Genomic DNA, 21,019 nt, shown 5'->3' with positions numbered 1-21,019 from the left:
AAGAGGAGAGCAGTGTCACTCAGCCGAGTCCGCAGCCCCGAAAAGGGGCCAGAGTAGGCTGGCTGGCCAGAGTCCCAGGCCCTTCACCCAACACTCAGAAGAACCAGAAGCCCCGGGGGGGCCCCCCAGCTGACGACACGTCTGGCAGGGGCTGATCCCTGCTGTGTCTCGGGAAGCCCGTGGCTTTTCTCTTGATCAGCGTGAAACTGCAGGTGGCCTCCGACGAGAACAGGCCAGACGGGTAGATCTGAAGACCCTTGTCTCAAACTTTGCGGTGCATAGGACTCGCTTGGCGCCCTTGTGGGAGAGCTTCCCAGGCCCACTCTGTTTTAGGAGCCTGCAGGGGCCTGGAAGTGAGTGCTTGTATAGGTCCTCCTGGGGGAGTCTGAAGTAGGACATCCGAGGGCAGTGGGTGGGGGAAGGGATGGGACCAACAGAGGACGGGAAGCAGCAGCCCAACAGCCAGCAGGCTGGGGTGGGGCACAGGGCCCTGAGGAGATGGATGAGGGTACGGTAGGGCACAAGACCCTGGGGAGATGCAGCAGGGGCGGGGCAGGGGAAATACCCGCGCCAGCCCTTCCTATTTCTTGCCTGGGGCCTGCCCGGCTCCTAGAATCTCAGGAAGGATTTTGCAGCAGTGGAAGCAAGAGCTTTGCTCATGCTGCCAGAATGGGCGTCCAGACCTGGCCAGTATCTCACTGACTCCGAGTGCTGAAGCAGCCCCAGTTGCACGGAGGATTCGGCTGATGGGAGAGCAGCCTCTTCTAGGAAGCCTGCTTTCTTCCCCCATTGGAGTGGTATGAGGAACGGTAGGGACAGCTAACACCTACGTGCTGCTCGCTGCGTTCCAGACCTTCTTCTAAGTGTCTGACCTATGTTAACCCATTTAATTCTCACAACACCCCTAGGAGAAAGGTACTAATATTATCCCTTGGGAAACTGAGGCACAGAGAAGTTAAGTAACCTCCCGAAGGTCACACAGCTAGTATGCGGTAGAGACAGCTTTGAACTCAGCAGCTTGGGTCTCAACTTCTTCTATACTGACCGTCTACAAGTTGGATGATTTGCAAAGATAAAAGAAATGTCCCCCAATCTCTGGGGGAGTTTCCTCTTGTCACCATTTCAGGGTGAGGGGGCTGTGGAAGCATTGCCTGGTGCCAGGAGGCTGTAGTCCCTGGATCTGTGTGTGGCTCTGGTCTTCTAGGGCCTGCACCCCTCCCTGCCCGACTTTGTAAGTCAGCCCTGCGGTCGAGGTTGCGCCTGCACTCACAGTGTCCTCAAAGCCCCAGCCGGGTACCAGCTCTCTGCCTTTGCTCTGGCAAGGCCCCAGCATCTGGCTACCACGGGCATGTGTTTCGTGATGGCTGGCCTTGCCTGGCTGGCCTGAGGCCCCTCCCACACTCCCGAGCCACACGCTGATGGCAGACATTGCTAATCAACCCTGATGAGGGTCTCAGAACCCACCTCAAGGCAGCCCTCAGGCAATCACTATCAGTTGGCATGGACTCGGGAAGGGGAAGACGGGGAGGGAGGCCAGGTCAGAGTGAGCTGCCGGTGGTGCTCAGAGCCTGCAAGAGAAGCTCTCAGGTGTTTCTCCACGAAGCCGACTACGGTCATGTTCCCAAAACCTTTAGCAAGATGCCTTTTCTAGGATCGGTTGGAAAGATTGGTTTAGGTTTTAAGTTTTTCGTGAGAAACTCTCTGAACCATTTGGTGCTCTGCTGTCTGGCACAGCCATACTGGGTGAAGAGGTTCCTGGAACCAGGCTTTTTCAGGACAGAAATCAAAAGAGCAGAGAGAAAAGTGGAGGAGAAGGATGCTCTTTTCCCAGGGTTGGGCAGTGGGACACACACAGACTCTGGAATCAGAAAACCCAGTCCTGATTCTGTGCTTTCTGATTCTTCTCCAGCTGTCAGACAAAGAGAGCAAATGGGCTTCACGTTACACGTTAATCCTGGTCAATCATGGCAGCCTGGAGTGCTGTGTTGAGTAGGATTCTGAGGCCCAATGAGGGCTCAGTGGGAGACAGTGCGCTGACTGCCACAGGTAAGGGAGCAGAGGATGGGGTATGAGTGAATGCCAGCCCTGCACGCGCTCCTCAACAGCTTCTGTTTGCTCTCCTGTAAAATGGGGGCAGTAATGCACCCAGCGCACAGGGAGTGGTGAGGTGTTGATATCCTTCATATACAAATACTCCATGGATGCTGGTTCCCTTCATCTTCTCCGTCTTGCCTCCCCACAAATTCCTGGCTAGCTTTCAAAGACCCATTCACCTCCCTGAGCCTCGGTTTCTTCTTCTGTAGATGAGGGTAATAACAGTACAGCCCTAACAGTGTTGGAAAATCAGAGGCGATTGTGCATGTGTGGCTCTTAGCGTAGTGCCTGGCTCATAGTAAGTACTCAATACATACTAGCAATTAGGTTTCTTGTGACTTTAGTCTTTGAAGACTTTAGTCTTTGAAGCATTTCTCTGGCTTTTATTCTGGTTGGGAAGGGTGACAGAGAGCAAGATTCAGTTCCATTTCCAAAATGTAATCAGTCCTGATCACTTGGTAATTAAAAAAAAAGTCGGAAGGGTGAGTGGGAAGAAAGTCGTCCAATCTCAGAAATGTGATTTGCTCGGGCAGGCCAGACGCAGGGCAGACAGAGCGGCCTTTATCCCATGTGGTTTTATGAGCCAGCATTAATCACGGCCCGACGATGCCTTCCTCTGATTAGTCTGGGGCTGAAGCGTTTGGGGTTTTCACCAGTCAGTTCCTGACGCCCACAGCTGGATCTTTTATGAGCTGCTTGCTTTAGTTTCCGCTCACATCTTGGAGACCCACTGATGGCTCACCCAGGCCCGGGTGCCGGAGGGCAGACCCGCGTTCGGAACCACCCGGCACTGCCGCTATTCCGTGCCGCCCCCCGTGGCCCCCGACCTGCCCCTGCCTACCCACTGGAGCTGTCGAAGTCCAGCTCAGCATTCTGTGTTTCCTCACACGTAAACTAACCCTCACTTCACAGGGTGGCTGAGCTCATGCAGGCTGACCTGTTCTTTTAAAATATGCTTCTCAAAAAGCAAAGCTTTAAAAAAAAAACCCAAGAAAACTTTGCCTCTCTTTGCTTTATCTAGAAGGGATGTTTTTCCCCCTCTTAAGCTCCACCTTAGCACTGTGCTGCTCGAACCGTCTATGGTGAAGGATCAAGACTTGTTTGGTGTTTTTTCCACGGATTGCAGGATGATTTGTGGGCTCAGTGCACGTGATGAGAATGTAGCTCAGGCCACATGAGATTTCCACGTGAGGCTGACCACGCGGGAGCTCTGCTCAGCCGTCACGCACTTGGATGTCAAGTGCCACAACATTTTCCCAACATTTATTCTCAATTTCTGTGCTTCCGATCGGGGGCCAGTCACAAGGATTTTGTGGAGCAGTGCCAGTCCCCAGACCACACGTGGAATGTCCTTGGCTGGGAGGCGACGTGCCACAAATACGCCTCAAGCCTGCTGCATGCCCTGTGCAGTGGAAGGCGAGGAGTGAGACGGTACACAGGACAGGCATGCGCGTGCTCTCGCGGGCCTGGCTTCACTCCAGTGTAGGGGAGAGGTGATGACGAAGCACAGACACGCATGAGACAATGACGGCTCGAAATAAGAGCTTCTAAAGAAACCATGGAGAACTGGGAGAGAGAAGAAATGTAGCAGAGGGATGGGTGACATCTTCCACAGGTTGGGTAGTGAGGGACGGCCTGTCTGAGATAGGACTGGCAGAAGGAGCCAGCCATGAAGAGAACCGGGAAAGGATGTTTCAAGGAGAGGGAACAGCATGCGCAAAGTCCCCGAGGAGGGCAAGAGCTTAGGGAGCCCAGGCCTGCCGTAGAGTGGTCCAGGGCAGGAAGGTGGAAGGTCATTGCCATGCAAGGTACTCAGTGAGGGGGCGTAGCCCGCAGGGACAGGGACACACGGGTCTCAAAAGGCTCTCCTTTTCTCCCGGGAGAGATGGAATTCAGCGTCAGGCTTGCATCTCTAACACAGTAGGGTTTTGTAATCTCACTAACCTGTAGAAATCATCTGGGTCCTTGCTACTCCAGGTGTGCTCTGGGAGCCGGCAGCGTCGGCATGACCTGGGAGCTTGGCGGGACTGCAGATTCTCAGAACGGCCCTGAGCTTACTCGATGTGTTTCTGCAAGCTCTCCAGATGGCTTTTACGCTTGTGGAAATTTGAGGGGCGCTGGTCCACTGCTCTGGGTCTTGAAGGGGGCCCACGTGGGGTATCACCTGGGGCTTCGTTTAAATACTCGTGACTGATAATTCTGATCCTGCAATCTGCAGCTTCCGATTTAATGGTCTGGGGTGAGGCCTGTGCATGGGGACTTTTCTTGGGTCCTTTTAGTGGGCAGCCACGGGGTGACCTTGTGCAAGTCACCTGCTCTCTCTGGGCCTTGTCCTTCTCTGGGTGCCTCTTCCCTAGGGTTGTGTAAAGCCAATTTACTTCTCTCTTTTAAGCCCAGGAGTTAGGGAGAAGAGAGAAGTGTTCCAGTGCTCTCCCCGAGACTTGCAAAGGGCACATCCCAGGCCACTTTGAGGGAAAATGAAGAATTTACGGATGAACATGAGCACTCTGAGAGTTCTCAACAATAAACCATCCTCTGTTCAGAAGTGGGGAACCTAAAGGGAACCATGAGCAACCCTGTACTAGAGCTGAAAGGGCCCCTTAGAATTCACGTGAACACCTCTACCCATTTCATGGATGAGGAAAACTGAGGCCCAGACAGTTTTCACTTCAAGATCACAGAGCGAGGCAGGAGCAGGTTCGAAACCAAAGCTATGTTCCTACCATTTTTGCAAACTTGCCCACTTCTTACCTCGTCTTTGACATCCAGGAACCTGTGGCACGGCTCCTATTTACAAGGGCAGGGAAACAACCACTTGGTTGCAGGAAGCTCTCTTACCAGTTTCTGGGTGACTCCAGGGGGAGCCCACTCATAGGTGATGGTGTCAAAGGTGGGATCTTTCCCGGTGGCAATGGGGTTGGTCATGATCATTCGGTTCCTCTTGTAAATCCGGATGCCGTCCCCGCCTTTCACTCGGGCCGTGAGGGTGGAATACTTGGAGTCCATCAGCAAGCGGCCAATTTTCCGATCGTCTTCCAGGTCCGAGCTCAGGCAGTGGTCCTCCTGACTGCATTTGCATGACTTGCACATTTTCCTGGGGGGTGGGATGGGGACAAGTGAGATCAACCTCCAGAAAAGAGAGGCAGAATCTCCCGCTGGCAGCGCCTACGCTTTGGAAAGCAAGCTCAAAGTTTAACTTTAGTAACTTGAAAAGGTTAGCAGCAGACAAATGGTAACCGGAGCCCAAAAGGCCTTTGACGTCAGAAACTCACGTCTTCCTATCTATCTGTGGGGAATGTGGGTGTGACTTTCGTGGGTAAAAAGAGCAGCACGTTTTTCCTCTTGGTCACTGGGGTGGCAAAGGCTGGTTCATCACTGGAGATGTTCTACAGCAGGAGTCTTTACAGCCTGTGGGCTAAACTCGGCCCACAACTTGCTTCTGTAAATAAAGTTTTATTGGAACACAGCTATGCCCATCATTTACATATTGTCTTTGGGCGGCAACAGCAGATAAGTAATTGCAGCAGAGATCACGTGGCCCACCAAGACTAAAATATCTACTCTCTGGCCCTTTATTAAAAAAAAGTCTACCAATCCCTGCTCTAAAGAATTATTGAAATTGTCTCCCAAGATTCATGAGCCTCAGAGCTTCAGCAACTTGTAAACTCTTTAGCACTCATCCTGAAGTTAAAATACAGCTGGAATTTTCTTCAGGAAACGGGTGGACAGGACCTGGGGGGAAGGGAATGAGTTTAGGAAACCCCTCGGGCTGGAGAGATGGATGTCCCTTGCCAAGCCTTTGTCCTGGGGCTGGGAAAAGAAAAAGCGTCCTAGGGAAGCTTCACAGTGACTTGAGGCCTGACACTTCCCTCCGACAATTAAAAACAGAAGCAGTTGGCTGCTTTGTGTCCTGCTGTTAAGGTTTAGATACCCAGGGGGTTCCCAGTGTGAGAGGAAAACCGCTCCCCTCCCTTCCTGGCCGTGTCCCCTCAGGCGTGCTGTGTCTCAGATGCTGGAACACACGCGATTTAGAGCTTGTCAGGTCAAGTGAGCTACATCAAGACCTACCGCGGGATGGGGCAGGCCTAAGCCAGAGACGTGTCAGGGCAGTTGCATGGGTGCTTCACAGCCAGGCCTGCCTGGAGGAACCCTTCTTTTCTCTTCTAAGCTCAGGAGACTGATGCATTTAATCATTTAGCACAAATTTTGACTGTGGGGCTACCAGACGCATGCCTTGATGGTCTGCATCAGTGGTTCCCAGCCAAGGTCAGATCTGTCCCCAGGGGGCATTTGACAATGTCTGGAGACACTTTTTTTAAAAAAACTTTTTATTGGCGCATAGTTGATTTACAACGTTGTGCTAGTTTCTGCTGTAGAGCAAAGTGAATCAGTTAGACATATACATATTCCACTCTTTTTTTTTTTTAAGATTCTTTTCCCATATAGGCCATTACAGAGTATTGAGTAGAGTTCCCTGTGCTCTACAGCAGGTTCTTATTAGTGATCTATTTTATATATAGTAGTGTGTATATGTCAACCCCAGCCGCCCGATTTATCCCTCCACCCCCCATACCCTGGTAACCATAAGATTGTTTTCTACATCCATGACTCTACTTCTGTTTTGTAAGTAAGTTCATTTGTACCCTTTTTTTAGATTCCACATATAAGCAATGTCATATAATATTTGTCTTTCTGGGTCTGACTTACTTCACTCAGTGTGACAATCTCGAGGTCCATCCATGTTGCTGCAAATGGCATTATTTTGTTCTTTTTTAAGGCTGGGCGTGGAGACACTTTCGATAGTCCCAATGGGGTGCTATGACGTCTATAGTGTAGGGGCCAGGATGCTGGTAAACATCCTGCGATGCACAGGACAGCTCCCTCCACAGCAAAGAATTATCCAGTCCCAAATGTCAGTAGTGCTGATGTTGAGAAATCCTAGTCTAATGTGAAAAGAAGGAGACCCTATCACAACCTTCAAGGAGACTGCAGTTGGGGTGGGAGAGGGAGGGAAAATCAGCTGGAAACCATAACATAAGGTAGAATCAGGTTGGGCCACGTGGGAGTCGCAGATGCTCTGGGGGGGGGGGGGCGGTTCTGCTGCCTGGACCCGTTCCCCCAGGAGGTCAGGATGTGGCCCAGGGAAAGGGCTCAGCGGTGATGGAGGTCAGCAGGCTACAGAAGGTTAAACACATTTCTTCAGTGCAAGGCTGCTTCTTGTTTTTTTTGTGGTACGCGGGCCTCTCACTGTTGTGGCCTCTCCCGTTGCGGAGCACAGGCTCCGGACGCGCAGGCTCAGCGGCCATGGCTCATGGGCCCAGCCGCTCCGCGACATGTGGGATCTTCCCGGACCGGGGCACGAACCCGTGTCCCCTGCATCGGCAGGCGGACTTTCAACCACTGCGCCACCAGGGAAGCCCTGCTTCTTGTTTTTAACGCACGGGTGTGCAGTGTGACATGAAGGGGAAGAGAAGGCAGCATTTCCAGCGTTATTTGAGGAGAAGCTTCCAGTCCAAGTTCACATTCAGTGGGCTGCCATTTGAGACATGTTAAAATCGCAGATCTCAATGATAATTCCAGAGAAATTATCTCTCAAGATGAATAGGACCCTAAAGACGGTACAGGGCAAACGCAAGAAGGCTTTTCTTTTCGTGCTCGTGAGAACGGGTGGCTTGTTTTATGGAACTGGGGCATTTTATTCATGACCCAATAATATGCTTTATGAGCCAGTCATGGAGGAAACGGATTCTTTAAGAAGACAGGTGAGGGCACTTTTGGTTGATGGGGCCGGGTGAGGGAGGCAGCAGCAGAGCAGGAAGCGGAGAGAGGAAGGCGAGGAAGGAAGTGAAGGAAAGCCCAGTGTCCCACCGGGTCCTCTGACGTCCCCAAACCTTCCATACGTGGAAGTGGGGGAGGAAGCTGCCCTCTGCTCTGTTGGTTCATGTAGACACTCAGGATGCTGTGCGAGGCGTCGGGAACGCAGAACGCTTTGAAATGCAAAATGCTGACAAATAGATGTTCTTTGAGATTGTGTCCACATTATTTTTCCTTTCTTCACGCTCTTCATGTCACCAGACACGTTTCTGAGACTTTACAGATGAGGCGGACACCCCCTTGGTCCCACCCCGCTCTTTCCAGGCACCCAGATTGCAGGGGACACAGACACATCTGGAAAGATCCTCAATGGTGTCACCATGGCCATTTCTGCAACCTGTCATAGTCAACCCGGAATTATGGAAATGGCATGGCCTTGGGCTCTAATCCCAGCCTGAACACTAGCCCACCACAGACCCCTGGCAAGTTTCTTATCTGTAAAATGAGAGGGTTGGTCTATATCAGGGGTTGGCAAACTACAGCCCACTGGCAGAATCCAGTCCATCACCTCTTTTTATATGGCCTATGAACTCTTTTGGGACACATGAAAATGATGAGAAATTTGAATTTCAGTGTCCCTAAATAAAGATTTATGACAACACAGTCACATTCATTCATTTACCTACTGTCTATGGATGATTTCCTGCTACAAGGGCCAAGCTGAATAGGTGTGACAGAGGCCATGTGGCTTGTGAAGCCAAAAACAATTACTATCTGGCTCTTTATTTATTTTTATTTTTTGCGGTACGCGGGCCTCTCACTGTTGCGGCCTCTCCCGTTGCGGAGCACGGGCTCCGGACGCGCAGGCTCAGCGGCCATGGCTCACGGGCCCAGCCGCTCCGCGGCATGTGGGATCTTCCCAGGCCGGGGCACGAACCCGTGTCCCCTGCATCGGCAGGCGGACTCTCAGCCACTGCGCCACCAGGGTAGGCCTATCTGGCTCTTTAAAGAAAGTTTGCTGACCCCTGATCTAGTTGATGAATTTTCAAGCTTTGCTGCACACCCAAATCACCTGGGGAGCTGTGTTACCTTGGGGATGCCCCGCTCGGCCCCCGCCAGTTAGATACACGCGTCTGGAGTGCGATCTGGGCCCGGGCACTCGTGACCCTGTTCCAGAGGGGATTCTCACGCACCCCAAAGCGCGAGAGGCATGAGTATGTCCCTTTCAGGAACTTAGGCACCTCAGGCTGACTTTCTATAGGTTGTCCCTCCAAGAGCACAGGAAGCCCAGCTATTGTATTACTCCACAGCCACCTATGAAGATCCTGACCCTGGGGAGAGGAGCAGAATTAACATCAAAGGGGTGCCGCGATGAGGAGATTGGGGGAATCTATCCAGAGAGACCCCCAAAGGGTGTAAAATTTTGTAATTTGCAGAGCCAGTGGTCTCCCTTCCATTTTTCATAGTATGTCCCCTGCTCCCCTCAGATCAGGGTTTTTCCCTCTGCTCACTGAAATTGGTGTGCCTTTAAAACATAAAGCTATTAGAATGATGACGACGATGATGATGGTAAGTCTCTGCATGCGAGGGAGAAGCCTTGCCCTGGGCTCTCTGGAAAGCTTGGCCTTCTGGAGGCCCGCTTCCCTCCACCGTGTACGGTAGCTCAGCATCCTGTGAGGTTGGCCCCTGCGGGCAGGGACTCCGGCACGGCCATTTGGAAAGCGGGATGCTGAAGGCTGCTGGGGGGACCTCCCCTTCCGTTTCCATGACATGTTTGTTCTGAAAGTCTGCTTTTGTCTTCACTCTGTACCCTCCTCTCTAAGTAATTCTACTTATTCTGTGCTGCGAATATGAAGACCATTCTAATTCTACCAACCATGTGAATCCGTAATTGGATTCCAGACAGTTTGCCTGAAACTATGGAATTGTAAAGCTGGAAGGGGATCCTTGGGCCCACCAGCTCCAAGCTTCCCATTTTTCAGATGGGCAGTCTGAGGCTTAGAGAAGGGAAGTGTCTTATTCAAGCAGAGTCAGCACATGAATTCTGTCCTGTGATTATTAGTTAGGAAACTTTCCCATGAAACCAGACTGGCTGCCACTCTGACCCTTTAAATATCTTTCAAACTATTGAGAACATGAGAACTGAAGCATAAAAACAGTTTGACACGGTTTCCCTGCTAAGGCTCTGCGACCTCACTGCTCCACGAAGCCTCAAATTTAGGTCCCTATTAAGGTTGTTCCAAGGTGACACTGGATGGGCAGGACCTAAAAGCTGCAGTCTGTGTTTCTCAAGGACAAGTTCGCTTGACGTTCAAAGAACTTGTAGGATGATGAGGAAGTGGGATGAAAACAATGCTGAGAGGCTTCTGCTCCTAGCTGAGAGGAACAGTGTCCAGAACTGCCCTCCTGCCATAAACAACTAGGAAACCAGACAAAATATATCAAACACCCGTTTGCAGATGCCAGATAGCAGCGCGGGACTGTGGTCCTTGAGAGAATGGAAACATTACTGCACTGACGCCACGTGTGCATTTAGGGAACATTATCCCTCGGCTCCAAGAACTCTTGAGGGAGGCATCCTTGCTTGTCTTCAGAGAGCTGATGAGGGGCCAGCCTTGTTCTCTGACACCCTGGTGGCAGATTCAGGACCAACGGCGTGAAGTGATAGGGAGGCAGCCTCTTTTCAAGGCCAGAAAGAGCTCAAGTGGCCAAAATAGATGCGTGGGGAGCTCTTCGTCCTGGAAGGACATCCTAGCTGTGGGAGGAATTTGTGCAGGGGACGGGTGTTGGGATTGGATGACCTTGACGGTCCCTGGCGTCCAGAAGACCATATGAGCTCCTCCGAAGTGGGGACTGCCTGGGAATAGCGTCAAGGAACAATCTTGTGCTTGGACCGCAGTACTGCATGCAGAATGGTTGACAGTGTGGGATGGGGCTTCCTACAGACCCGAGTCCGAATTCTGCCCTCTGGTAGCCGTTCCCCCATTACCCACCCTCAGTTTCCTCATCTGTAAAGTGGACATACTAGTACCTCCTGCTTAGGGTTATTTTAGCATTTAAGTAGAAAAGACTTAGCTCAGCTCAGTAAGCATTTTTGGTAACTGCTATCTCACAGCGGAAATCAACTTCTCTGAGACAAACATCTCCCCAATTTTGTTCTTCCACTGAGTGCCCAAGGCAACCCTCTGGCAGTGGAGACAAAAGCTCCTTTTTAGCTCTCGTGCCCTACAGGGCTTAGCCTCTCTCTCCCAGGGCTGCAGGGACGGTCCCCCAGGCTGTGCCCTGCACACCTCCAGGGCATACGGTCCACACAGATGCTGATGTGAATAGTGCCCGGGGACTGTGCAGAGCGGCAGCCCTACCTCTTGTTTTCAGAGTCCTCAATGAAAAAAAAAAGAACAGCGCCGTGAGTCCAAGTCCAGCTGGATCTCACAGCCCTCCTGCCTTGGATGTGAATACCAGGTCCTGGTTTTTAAGTACTATGGACACAGTGATTTTTATTTCTGTCCCAGGGGCACTCTTTGGTCAGAACCCCAGGGGGATGATGGTGCAGGAGGGGGAGATGAAGCCCATACCCCAAACCCCAGGACAGACAGGTCTACCCAGCGTGGACCAGGCACCAGCTAACGACTGTCCACCGCTTCCCAGAGCATCCTCACCAGGCTGAGCTTGGCAGCCTCCACCTGGAAATGGTTTATAAAGCCCTGAACTCCTCCTTCATCTTGGCCCCTCAAGGGCTTTTCTGTCATTTCTGAATTAAGCCAAGCAAGAAGGCATTCACCCCGGAGCCAGTCCACCAGCAACACATGCATCCTAAGCAGTCCCATCAGAGAATGACCAGGGTTCCCAGAAAGGACAGCCAAGAAATGAAGGCAGGCAGAGCCTCTCCTGACAAGCTCCATTACCTCCATGAATGTGGCTCGAAGCCCGAACACGTCCCCTTGCATCTCAGACAAGGCACACCTCTTGCTGACTGCTGCTGGCCCAGGGACATCTGGAAAAGGAGACAGAAAAGAGGGTGTTTTCCTTCCAAACGTCTTGGACCAGGGATGCTTGACCTCTAAAGACTTGGCATGCCAGCAAAGCGATTGTGTGGGGTTCAAAGGTCTCGAGATGAATAAGCCATCACTTTACTGTTTACCAGGAATGGAGGAGACCAGTCGGGAAAGTGGCCATGGGTTAGGCAAGTGTGGAAGGGTGGAACTTTCCCAGCAGAAATGCCCTGGGGCTCATCGCGCCTTCCCCAACCCTCACCCGCTCCCCTGATCCACTTGTCACTGGAATGGAATCTTCCAGTGAGTGCCTCCTGTCTCTCATTTATTTGTGACTTATTGATAGGGTGTGATTATACCAAAGCTACAGGCACAAACAAAGGTTCATGCGGCCAAACGTTTACAGCTCAAAGCATAGCTTAAATATTTTGCTAAATCACGGGAAATCAGGAGCATTTGAAACCCGGTCGTCTTTTGGGAGAGCGCAACACACGAGACAGGTTTTAGTGTTCATTACCAGCCCCAGGTGACCAAAGTGCACGGCTGCTGCTTGCTGATGTATTTAGACCCGGCTGGCTCTCAGATGGGGTCTTCGAACCAGCAGCATCACCAGAAGCCTGCAGGAAACGCCCCACCCAGGAGGGTCTCAGCCCTTTCGAATTCGAACCTGCACTTGAACACAATTCCCAGGAGATTCATAGGACATGAAACTTGGAGAAGCGGTGGGTTAGTATGTGGATCTGCCAGCTGAGAAACTGACCTGACTCTCCACTGGGGGGTGGGTGCTGACTTGGGATGGGAACCACATGTACTAGGATTTTATCAGAAGCAGTGTTCCATCAACTTGTGGGATAAAGGGATAAGCTTCTCATTCAACAAACTATTGATTCATTTAACCATTTATTTAGTATCTGCTATGTGCCAGGCACAGGGATACATGGTAAGACTCGCGGTGCCCTAGAGGAATACACAGTCTAGGGGGAGATGGAGAAACACATACTTATCCCCTTTCCTGGGAAGGGATTAGTTTGAGGCAAGGACAGCTGCCTCTTGTGTAGTAGAAAGACATGGACTTTGGAGCCTGAGAGACCTGGATTCCACACCCAGCTTCGTGACTTAACAGCCGTGTGGCCTTGGACAAACTGAGCCTCAGTTTCTTTACCTGTCAAATGGGTACAGAGATAACGCATGCAATGTGCCCAGCCACCTTAGCCACTACAAATGGTAGCTGCTATTATCTTGCACACAGACTTTAGGAGCACAGAGGAAGGTGTTAACCCGAATGGGAATTCCAGAGAGGCTTCTCAGAGGCGGTGACTCAGGATTGGGGCTGTGCATGGTGAGCGGGCAGAAAAGGAGGAGAAGGAGGTCCTAGCAGAAGGAGGAGGTACGCAAGGGCAGAAGGGTACAAAAGGGCTGGGTGGGTAGGGTGTCACGATCTGAGCATGCTCTGTGGGGCATGACACCTCTACTCTCTCTGCTTGTAAGTGGGGAGAAGACAAGTCGTGAGGCCGTCCTCATTGCTAGTGTCAGAATTCAAACAAGGACATAGGAAGAAACAGTTATCCTTCACAATATTTCTCTTCTCCCGCCCAAGTCTTCCCGCGATAATACCCAGCTCCACACCTCCTGCGTGGTGACTGCTGTTTATACCACGTCCTCAGACACTTCACTGTTCTGTCTAATACACCTTCACAGCCTTGGGAGTAAGAGCCATGTGGCACGTATTTGAAGGGATGCATGTTTCTATTTGTGCCTATTCAGTGCTAGAGTCATGTTAAAATGGAAAACCAAGACGATGCTCACCACCGTCTCGTTGTCTGAGCTGGGGAACTTTCATTCGTGGGTGGAACTTTGCTCCCTAAAGCTGTTGGCGTAGAAAACCTTGCCTGTTGTTCCTGACGCGTTGGATTCTACTAGCTGAAATACAACGATCCCATAACACTTCATGTTTAAATGATTTGAAGTTTTGCGGGGAGGTGTATGATGTATGAATCAGGCTTCATCACTGGATGGTTTTAGGTTTACCCGGAGGCAGCAAAGCCCGAAACAGAAGAGCTACGCGGGAGAATTTCCTAAGTGGCAAATCACCCCGCCCACTGGAGCACTGTTCTAACGACTGTCGGATTTAACAGCCAGCCTACAAGGGGATTAGTCCTGATGCTTGGCCGGGAGAGCTGAACTGCTGGCTCAGGGTTTGGTTTAGATGCAAGGCGGCCCGGTACAGCCGAGCTCGGGCCCGTGGGTCGGGGGGCTGGCTCTATGGTGTCAACTCTGACATTCATTAGCTGTGCAGCTAGAGGCGAGTCGTTTCCCTGCCCAGCCCAAGGTGGTCCTCTGGGAAATGAGAAAACTGGCCTGGATCGGGGTGGCCCATATCCTGTTGCGTGGAATCCTCGTTCTGTGCGCTCTTACAAAGTGGCTTATGGCGGAGGTGGGAAGGATTATATGATCAAATAAAAATGGTGGACGCTGGATGGACCGGGGCGTCCAGCGCCTTTCAAGAGCTAGCTTATGACAGAGGCAAGAGAGATAGGAGAAGGCAGCTGTTTCAAGTCAAGAGGTCCGGGCTTCGGGGTCAGAGGTGTGCATTTTCGTCCCAGTTCTGTCCCTTTCTTCTGTTGGACTTGGGCCAGTGAGTGATTCGTGGAGTCTGTTTCTTCATCTGTGTCATGGGGCCAGTAAGAACCACCCTGCCCCCTGGAGTCACTGAGAGGGTTCAATGGGCTGCCGCACGGAAAGGGCTTAGCATGCACTTATTATGCACCGAGTGTTTGCTGTTGTCAGTCTACCTCATATAAACATACTCTGAATCAGATGTTCTCAAAAAAAATTTTTTTCCCAGCTTCAGAGTTCTAGGCGACTTCAGAGGAACTACTTTCCTAACTGCACACCCCATATACTTTCTTATTGTCTACTTTGTTTCATGATTATAAATGTTGCCTCTCTCACTGGATGCAGGAAGCAGGGTCGGGCTGAGTCTCTATCCTGCTAGTGGGACAGTTTCCATGACAGCAGAACTCCATGGGTGAGAAAACTAAACGGCCTTGCGAGGAAGAAACGGAAGAAACCGATTTGGGCCCTCAGGCCACACTTGCTGCGGGTCTCCTGGCTGACAGTTTAACACAATAAACAGACATCTGTCCCCTACGTGCCATTCACCAAGGAGGCAGACAGACCCAGCTCTTCCTGACACAGAAAATGACCATCCTGTTTATCGACGAAGGGAAGACGTCAACCGGAACAGGTGTTTCCAATGAGATATTCCTGTTTGTAAACAGTGGGTCTCTCTGATGTGGATGCCGTCTCAGATGAACGATGGCAAAGTGGCTCACAGCAGCTGAGAAGACAAGCGCTCCTTTTTCCCGAGGGGAGGATAAAGTGTTTGGACAACTTTCTTTGGCTCGGGGTAGTAGGATGTGTGGTTCCTCTAATGCTGTGGAACTGAATGGTGTCGGGGACTTAAAAGGACGTGGATGAGACCAGAAGCCCCTGGGATACAAAGGGTGGGGAGTGGCAAGGTCTCCTCCCTCCTCGAGCATTTACCTTCAGTGAACCCCAAGGGAAGTCTGAAAGGGGAACAGTGCCACCGAGAGCAATGGGGGGCTGAAATGAAGGGGAGCAGAGAAGGGCAAGGGTGAGATGGAGTTTCAGGACAAGCATGAGACTCGGAATTAGAAGACGGGATTCTCCTCCAAGCCCAGCTTCTCTCTCTCCTCGTGTAACTCAGTTTTCTCCTCTGGGAATGAGTTTTCTCTGCCCTTTTTGCCTCAATAGGGCTGTTGTAAGCATCATGTAAGAGAAAGGTTGTTTGTAAAGTGAGGTAAGTATTTACCATTGTTTAAAAAAAAAAAAGTCCAAAACTCGGATGGAAGGCAGAAAGGTGGGTGGCACACCCTTCAATGTCATATGGTGGCAATATGCCATTTTCTCTACCCCACCCCATCCCTGCAGGGATTATCTAGAGAAATTTACTTCTTGCTATCCTTAGACTCGGTGAAGTTCCATGTTAACATGTAGGTTTTTGTCCAGTAGAGATACCAATACGAATAGTTTCTGTCCTTTTGAAAAAGACGACCCCAAGGGTTACGGTTGATGGTCCTGTAGGACATTAACTAGTTATATACCTAACCTATCAATCTTGTCCTAACATTAGATTGCCTAGGAACCCCTAAGTCTTCAAATGCTTTCTGAACTGCTCTAAATAGCTTACTGGTTCCTTCATTACATAATGAGTTGAATATAATCTTTGCCAAGTTTCATTTTATAGCTGCACAAGAATCATGCTTTTACCTCTTGAAAACTGTATCTTAACACCATCACATGCCCTCCTGACTACCCGTGGGTTTGCTTTTCGAGCTGGGGCGTTCTGAACTGACACTACATTCTCTTCCGAGCCAGGTATTCTGACTTGTCTTTTACAGGTAAACTCTATAAGCATACCTGTGTTACTGGTCAATGTGCTTTGTTACTTAAAAACGTCCCTTTTCCCCCGGGGTCCCAGGAGAGAAGGTGTAGAGACCTCTTCCTTAACAGTGATGACACCCCTGTGAGGTATAGTCATTATTCCCAGTCAGCAGGTGACGTGGACCCGTGAGTCTGAGAGAGGAGAAGCACCTTGCCTCTTCAGAATGGCCTGGACCGGAGCCCCTCTGGGGAAAGGCGGTCTCCTTAGTCTGTCCTTATTTGTATTATAACTTTAAGCAAAACTGTTTTGTCTTTCCTAAGGGTCATGATTGTAGCTAACGTTGATTGAGTACATCTTATGTGCGGGGCGTACACCAAGCATTTTCATAATATTTAATTTAAGCTTCTTGATGAACCCGCCAGAGAGGCATTCTTAGTAACCTCATTTTCAGGCGAGGAAACAGGCCCAGCGAGGTTATGCCTCCGCTTCGAGATCCAATAGCCAGTCAGTGATGCAGCCAGGAAGTGAAACCGTGCAGGTGTTACTTCCTTGCTATGCTCTCATCTCCTGTGCTGTGGCACCTTCCACCACAGGTACAGCACTTCAGAGTTCACAGAGTGTATTCACATCCCTTATCTCACTTGGTTTTCACAACAACCCTAGGATGTCAGTATCTTGCATTTGCCTCAGGAGGAAAACAAGCTCACAGAACTGATAGGGTACAACGCTCAGGCCATGATTCACACTCATGTCTTTGGAATCTAGGTCCTGTGACTTATTACCACACTGGGCGTCTCCAGACCCCAGACAGCCTCCCAGGAGCCTAGCCTTGACTCGGGCCTCGGGCCACTTGGGTCCAAGGGGATGGGCAGTGTTTCTGGAGGGATGGGAGGTCCTGGAAGGGTTAGGGGCAAGGGCAGTAGGACAAGGTCATGCTCACCTTGGTTCCAGGATTTCTACCAATTAACCCTGTTCTGCTAAATAAAGTGCAGATGTTCAAGGCAACAGACAGGCTTCAGTGGGAGAGGTGGCAGCCAGAGAAGAAGGAGAATCAGAACCACGGGCAGTGCCTATGGGAGAGAAAGCCAGGCCCTGGCTTCACCTAGTTTATCTGCCCTGCACTGGAAGCCTGAAATGACGGCTGGTCACGAATGCATAGGACCAGGCCAGGGAGCTGGCACTCACTGAAACTCTGAAGTTTACATTTTAATTTAACCCATGCACTATAGGCAATGTTAAGAAACCTTTTCTAGATATTTTGGGGCCCGTACACTGACTTCTGTAATAAGTCACATAGATATACAATTACAAATGCAATCCACGCCAGGAAGGAGAAGGATTTGACCTAGTCTGTGTCTGTGTGTCTGTGTGTGTGTGTGTGTGTGTGTGTGTGTGTGTGTGTGTGTGTGTGAAGCAGCCCTTTGCAAGTGAATCAGACACTCTGATTAGCATACAGATCACCTGGCATCTGGCTAGTGTGCAGATTCTAGTCTAGCAAGTCCGGGGGGAGCCTGATATTCCGTAGTACTCCTGACCTCCCAGAAGAAGCCAATGCTGCTGGTCTGGGGACCACACTTTGAGTAGCCAGAGACTCCATCAGTGGTTCCCAGGCTTGTCTGCCCATTAGAATCACCTGGGGACCTTTTCGCACTTCCCAAGCCTAGGCTGCAATCTCTGGGGATGGACCACGGGCTGTAGGCGTTTTTGGAAGTTCCCCAGGGGATTTTAAAGTGAAGACAAGTTTGGGAACATCCAGGCCTCACCACTGGGCCCTCAGCTGTCCAGCGTGGACTTGAAGGCTCTCAGATCCTTAGCTTAATGTCTCCCCCTCCCAGACTCCACTCGCAGACCACCACCCCCTCCAATGTGAGTTTTTACAGGCTGCCTGAATTTTATTGTTGTCCTTTCATTTTGGTCCCATCTGCCCTGGCACAGGCCTGCCTCCCAGGCTTCCTTGCCAAATGCAGTAACTTTCTTAACAGCCACGCAGAAAGGAAACCACACCCTTCCTCTTCCTTTAAATTTCACTGGCTGCCTGAAGCCCCTCGGGGGCTCTCACGGATCCTGAGACCCTCTACCAGGCCTGAGGTCAGGGGTGGTCCTCCCCCTGCCCACCCGGGGCCAAAGCAGGGGCTGAGGGGTCGTGCCAGATGGAGGAGCCCAACCTGGCTATGGCTTCAGGTCTTGGCCAAGAGAACCCTGTTTCCCCAAATAGGAGAGGAAAGACTGGGATGTGTAGCCCAGACCCTGGCGGGTTCTGTCTTTTATTCCCTCCGCCTTAAGAGGACTGGCTCAGAACATGGTAGCCACAGACAAGAGTGTGCACAACCGAATGCTGGCAGTCTCTCCCCTTTTCCAAATTTCCATCCTGCGCCGTCTGACCCACGCTCTCTATGATGACGTGTAAGTCACCACGGAGACAGGTTTGGATAAAGTGCCCCCTAAAACCACAGTGAGTCCCGGAAGCAGAAGCAACATCCTCGTCTGCATTAGAGGTCATATCTGGGGGCAGAGTGTGTGTGTGTGTGTGTGTGTGTGTGTGTGTGTCCCCAAATCTACTGTTTCTCCCCACGTTTGCTGCTTGGGAACTTCTCTTCTCTTTCTCTTAGGAAAAGAGACTCTCTTTTCCTAAGTTGTGCAATGAGGATAAAAATGCATAGACTAAACAAATTCAGATGAGCCCTACTGATCTAGTGCTTAGAATTCTGTGCATGGAAAACTTTTTCTTTTTTCTTTCTGGTTTTAAAGACCAATCCTGTTTAAAGTGACAGAAAAGGAAAACATTGGGTGGGTGACGAACTGATTGCAGAAGTGGCTGAGTTGCTAGTATTTTAGGGTAAAGACTCAATTATTTTTCCTATTACATGTGTGTGTTGAAATTTATCCCATGGACTGGCTGTGGTTGGAAGAGTTAGTCTGATGGATTTAGCTCAGGGTGTTAGGAGTGTCTGGTGTCCCAAAGAAAGTTGTTAACAAATGCCCAACAAGAGTACTTTTCACTTTTCACTCCTGTGAGAAATGGTGTTTCATCTGGGTTTTGTTTTGTCCATCAAGATACTTTGTACAGGTTCAGCTCTAGGAGAATTTGGGTTTGGGGTAAGATATACCATGTTCTCCTTTGCTGTCCTTTTTTTTTTTTAAGTTGAATATAGTTCCCTGTGCTATACAGTAGGACCTTGTTGTTTATCTACTTTATATACAGTAGTTTGTACCTGCTAATCCCAAACTCCTAATTTATCCCCCCCACCCCCTTCCCCTTTGGTAATCCCAAGTTTGTTTTCTATATCTGTGACTCTATTTCTGTTTTGTAAATAAGTTCATTTGCATCATTCTTTTTTAGATTCTACACGTAAGTGATACCATATGATTTGTCTTTCTCTTTTGGACTTGCTTCATTTCATATGATAATCTCTAAGTCCATTCATGTTGCCGCACATGGCATTATTTCATTCTTTTTTATGGCTGAGTAGTATTCCATTGTATATATGTACCACGTCTTCTTTATACATTCTTCTGTCGGTGGACACCTAGGTTGCTTCCGTGTCTCGGCTATTGTAAATAGTGCTGTTATAAACATTGGGCTGCATTAAGTTTTTGAATTAGAGTTTTCTCTGGATATGTCCCCAGGAACTGTCCCCTTTCTCTCAATACATCCATGTTTAACAGGTACAATTAAGTTAAAATCAGGGTGGCCAGGAAGGAGCATTGAATTCACGGATGCTCTAGAGCACGTGAAGGGTGAACAGGAAGCATGGTGGGCCCAGACCCTTTGTGGGGTGAGAAGCCTGCTGCTTCTGTATCTCCCACATCAGCTGTCCCTGAAGTGGGTCCCAATCATCTACTCAGGCTCCCCGATGAGCATGTCCCAGGAAAGTCCTAGAAACCACCATCCAGTTCCTCTTCTTGCTTCCTTGATTTTCCTAGACTAGGTCCCCTCCCCCCTCCCCCCTTAAGTTCCTGACCACCATATACGACCATTTACAGAATATTTCTGATAGTTGTAATCACTTATTTGGTTCTGTTCCCCTCCGGGGGAGGAAATGATCGGAGATCCCCACGGTTCGCATCATGTGTGAACAAAAAGGGTTAATCTGGCTATGAAAACCAAGTAGGAAAACAAATCCATATGTGGACAGGGAGATATAAAATGAAAGCCTCCTCTGTGTAAGACCCTGCTTCAGCCTCCCCTCCCCGAACCCTTGTCAGACAAGCCTCACTGATTTGAGGCTGGTTCCAGAAAGGCACGAATGCCCAGACCCCCTGCCTTTGGGGTGGCTGGTTCTCAAACCGCACTGCACCCCCAGAGCTGACCCCACGCTCAACCGGCTGCCTCCTGGAAGGTTCCCCCCGATGAAAAGCGAATGAATGCCGCCGTGATTGCCTCAGCTATCTGGCCTGCTTGGCTCAGTCTGTTAGTGATGTCTGCCTCGTACCACATCATCACTTGGCAGGACGGTGCGGACACCGAATGCTCAGGCAGCCGCGATAGGGGATTATCTAGCCCTTTTTTCTTTGCCTTCTTTCTGTCTGCCTTTTCGATAACTTGACTCTTCTGTGTTTTTAGCACTTTCATCAAAAAATAATCCAAGAGGCGACCAAGACTCAAATCAGGACATTTTTCAAGGGTTGGCAGCTCATGGAAAGGCCTGACAGGACGGCTGTTTGGACTGAATCGCTGTAGCAATTCTGTGAACCAACTGAAGTGGCAGGG

At 50.3% G+C, this 21,019-nt stretch overlaps 2 protein-coding genes across 6 annotated transcripts in view; one reads left to right on the top strand and one right to left on the bottom strand.

Moving 5' to 3' along the window:
• The window catches only part of SSUH2 (ssu-2 homolog), a 227,192-nt gene that overhangs the window by 81,673 nt on the left and 124,500 nt on the right, over positions 1–21,019 (top strand). The window lies entirely within an intron of this gene.
• The window catches only part of LMCD1 (LIM and cysteine rich domains 1), a 57,817-nt gene that overhangs the window by 17,082 nt on the left and 19,716 nt on the right, over positions 1–21,019 (bottom strand). For 3 of the 5 annotated variants that reach the window (XM_073787603.1, XM_033865321.2, XM_004314627.4), the window contains exons 2-3: positions 11,814–11,902; positions 4,933–5,188 (exon numbers count right to left, since the gene is read on the bottom strand). In XM_073787603.1, the coding sequence (XP_073643704.1) occupies positions 4,933–5,188; positions 11,814–11,902 (345 nt within the window). Of the gene's footprint in view, positions 1–4,932; positions 5,189–5,366; positions 5,534–6,801; positions 7,038–11,813; positions 11,903–21,019 lie in introns of all 5 variants that reach the window. The other 2 variants (XM_019944643.3, XM_073787602.1) reach the window with 2 other exon arrangements.

This window comes from Tursiops truncatus, chromosome 10, assembly GCF_011762595.2.
Source record: "Tursiops truncatus isolate mTurTru1 chromosome 10, mTurTru1.mat.Y, whole genome shotgun sequence".
In the NCBI taxonomy this organism is placed as follows: Eukaryota; Metazoa; Chordata; class Mammalia; order Artiodactyla; family Delphinidae; genus Tursiops; species Tursiops truncatus.
The sequence above is the reverse complement of the archived record's forward strand: the minus strand, read 5'-3'. Positions and strand labels throughout refer to the sequence as shown.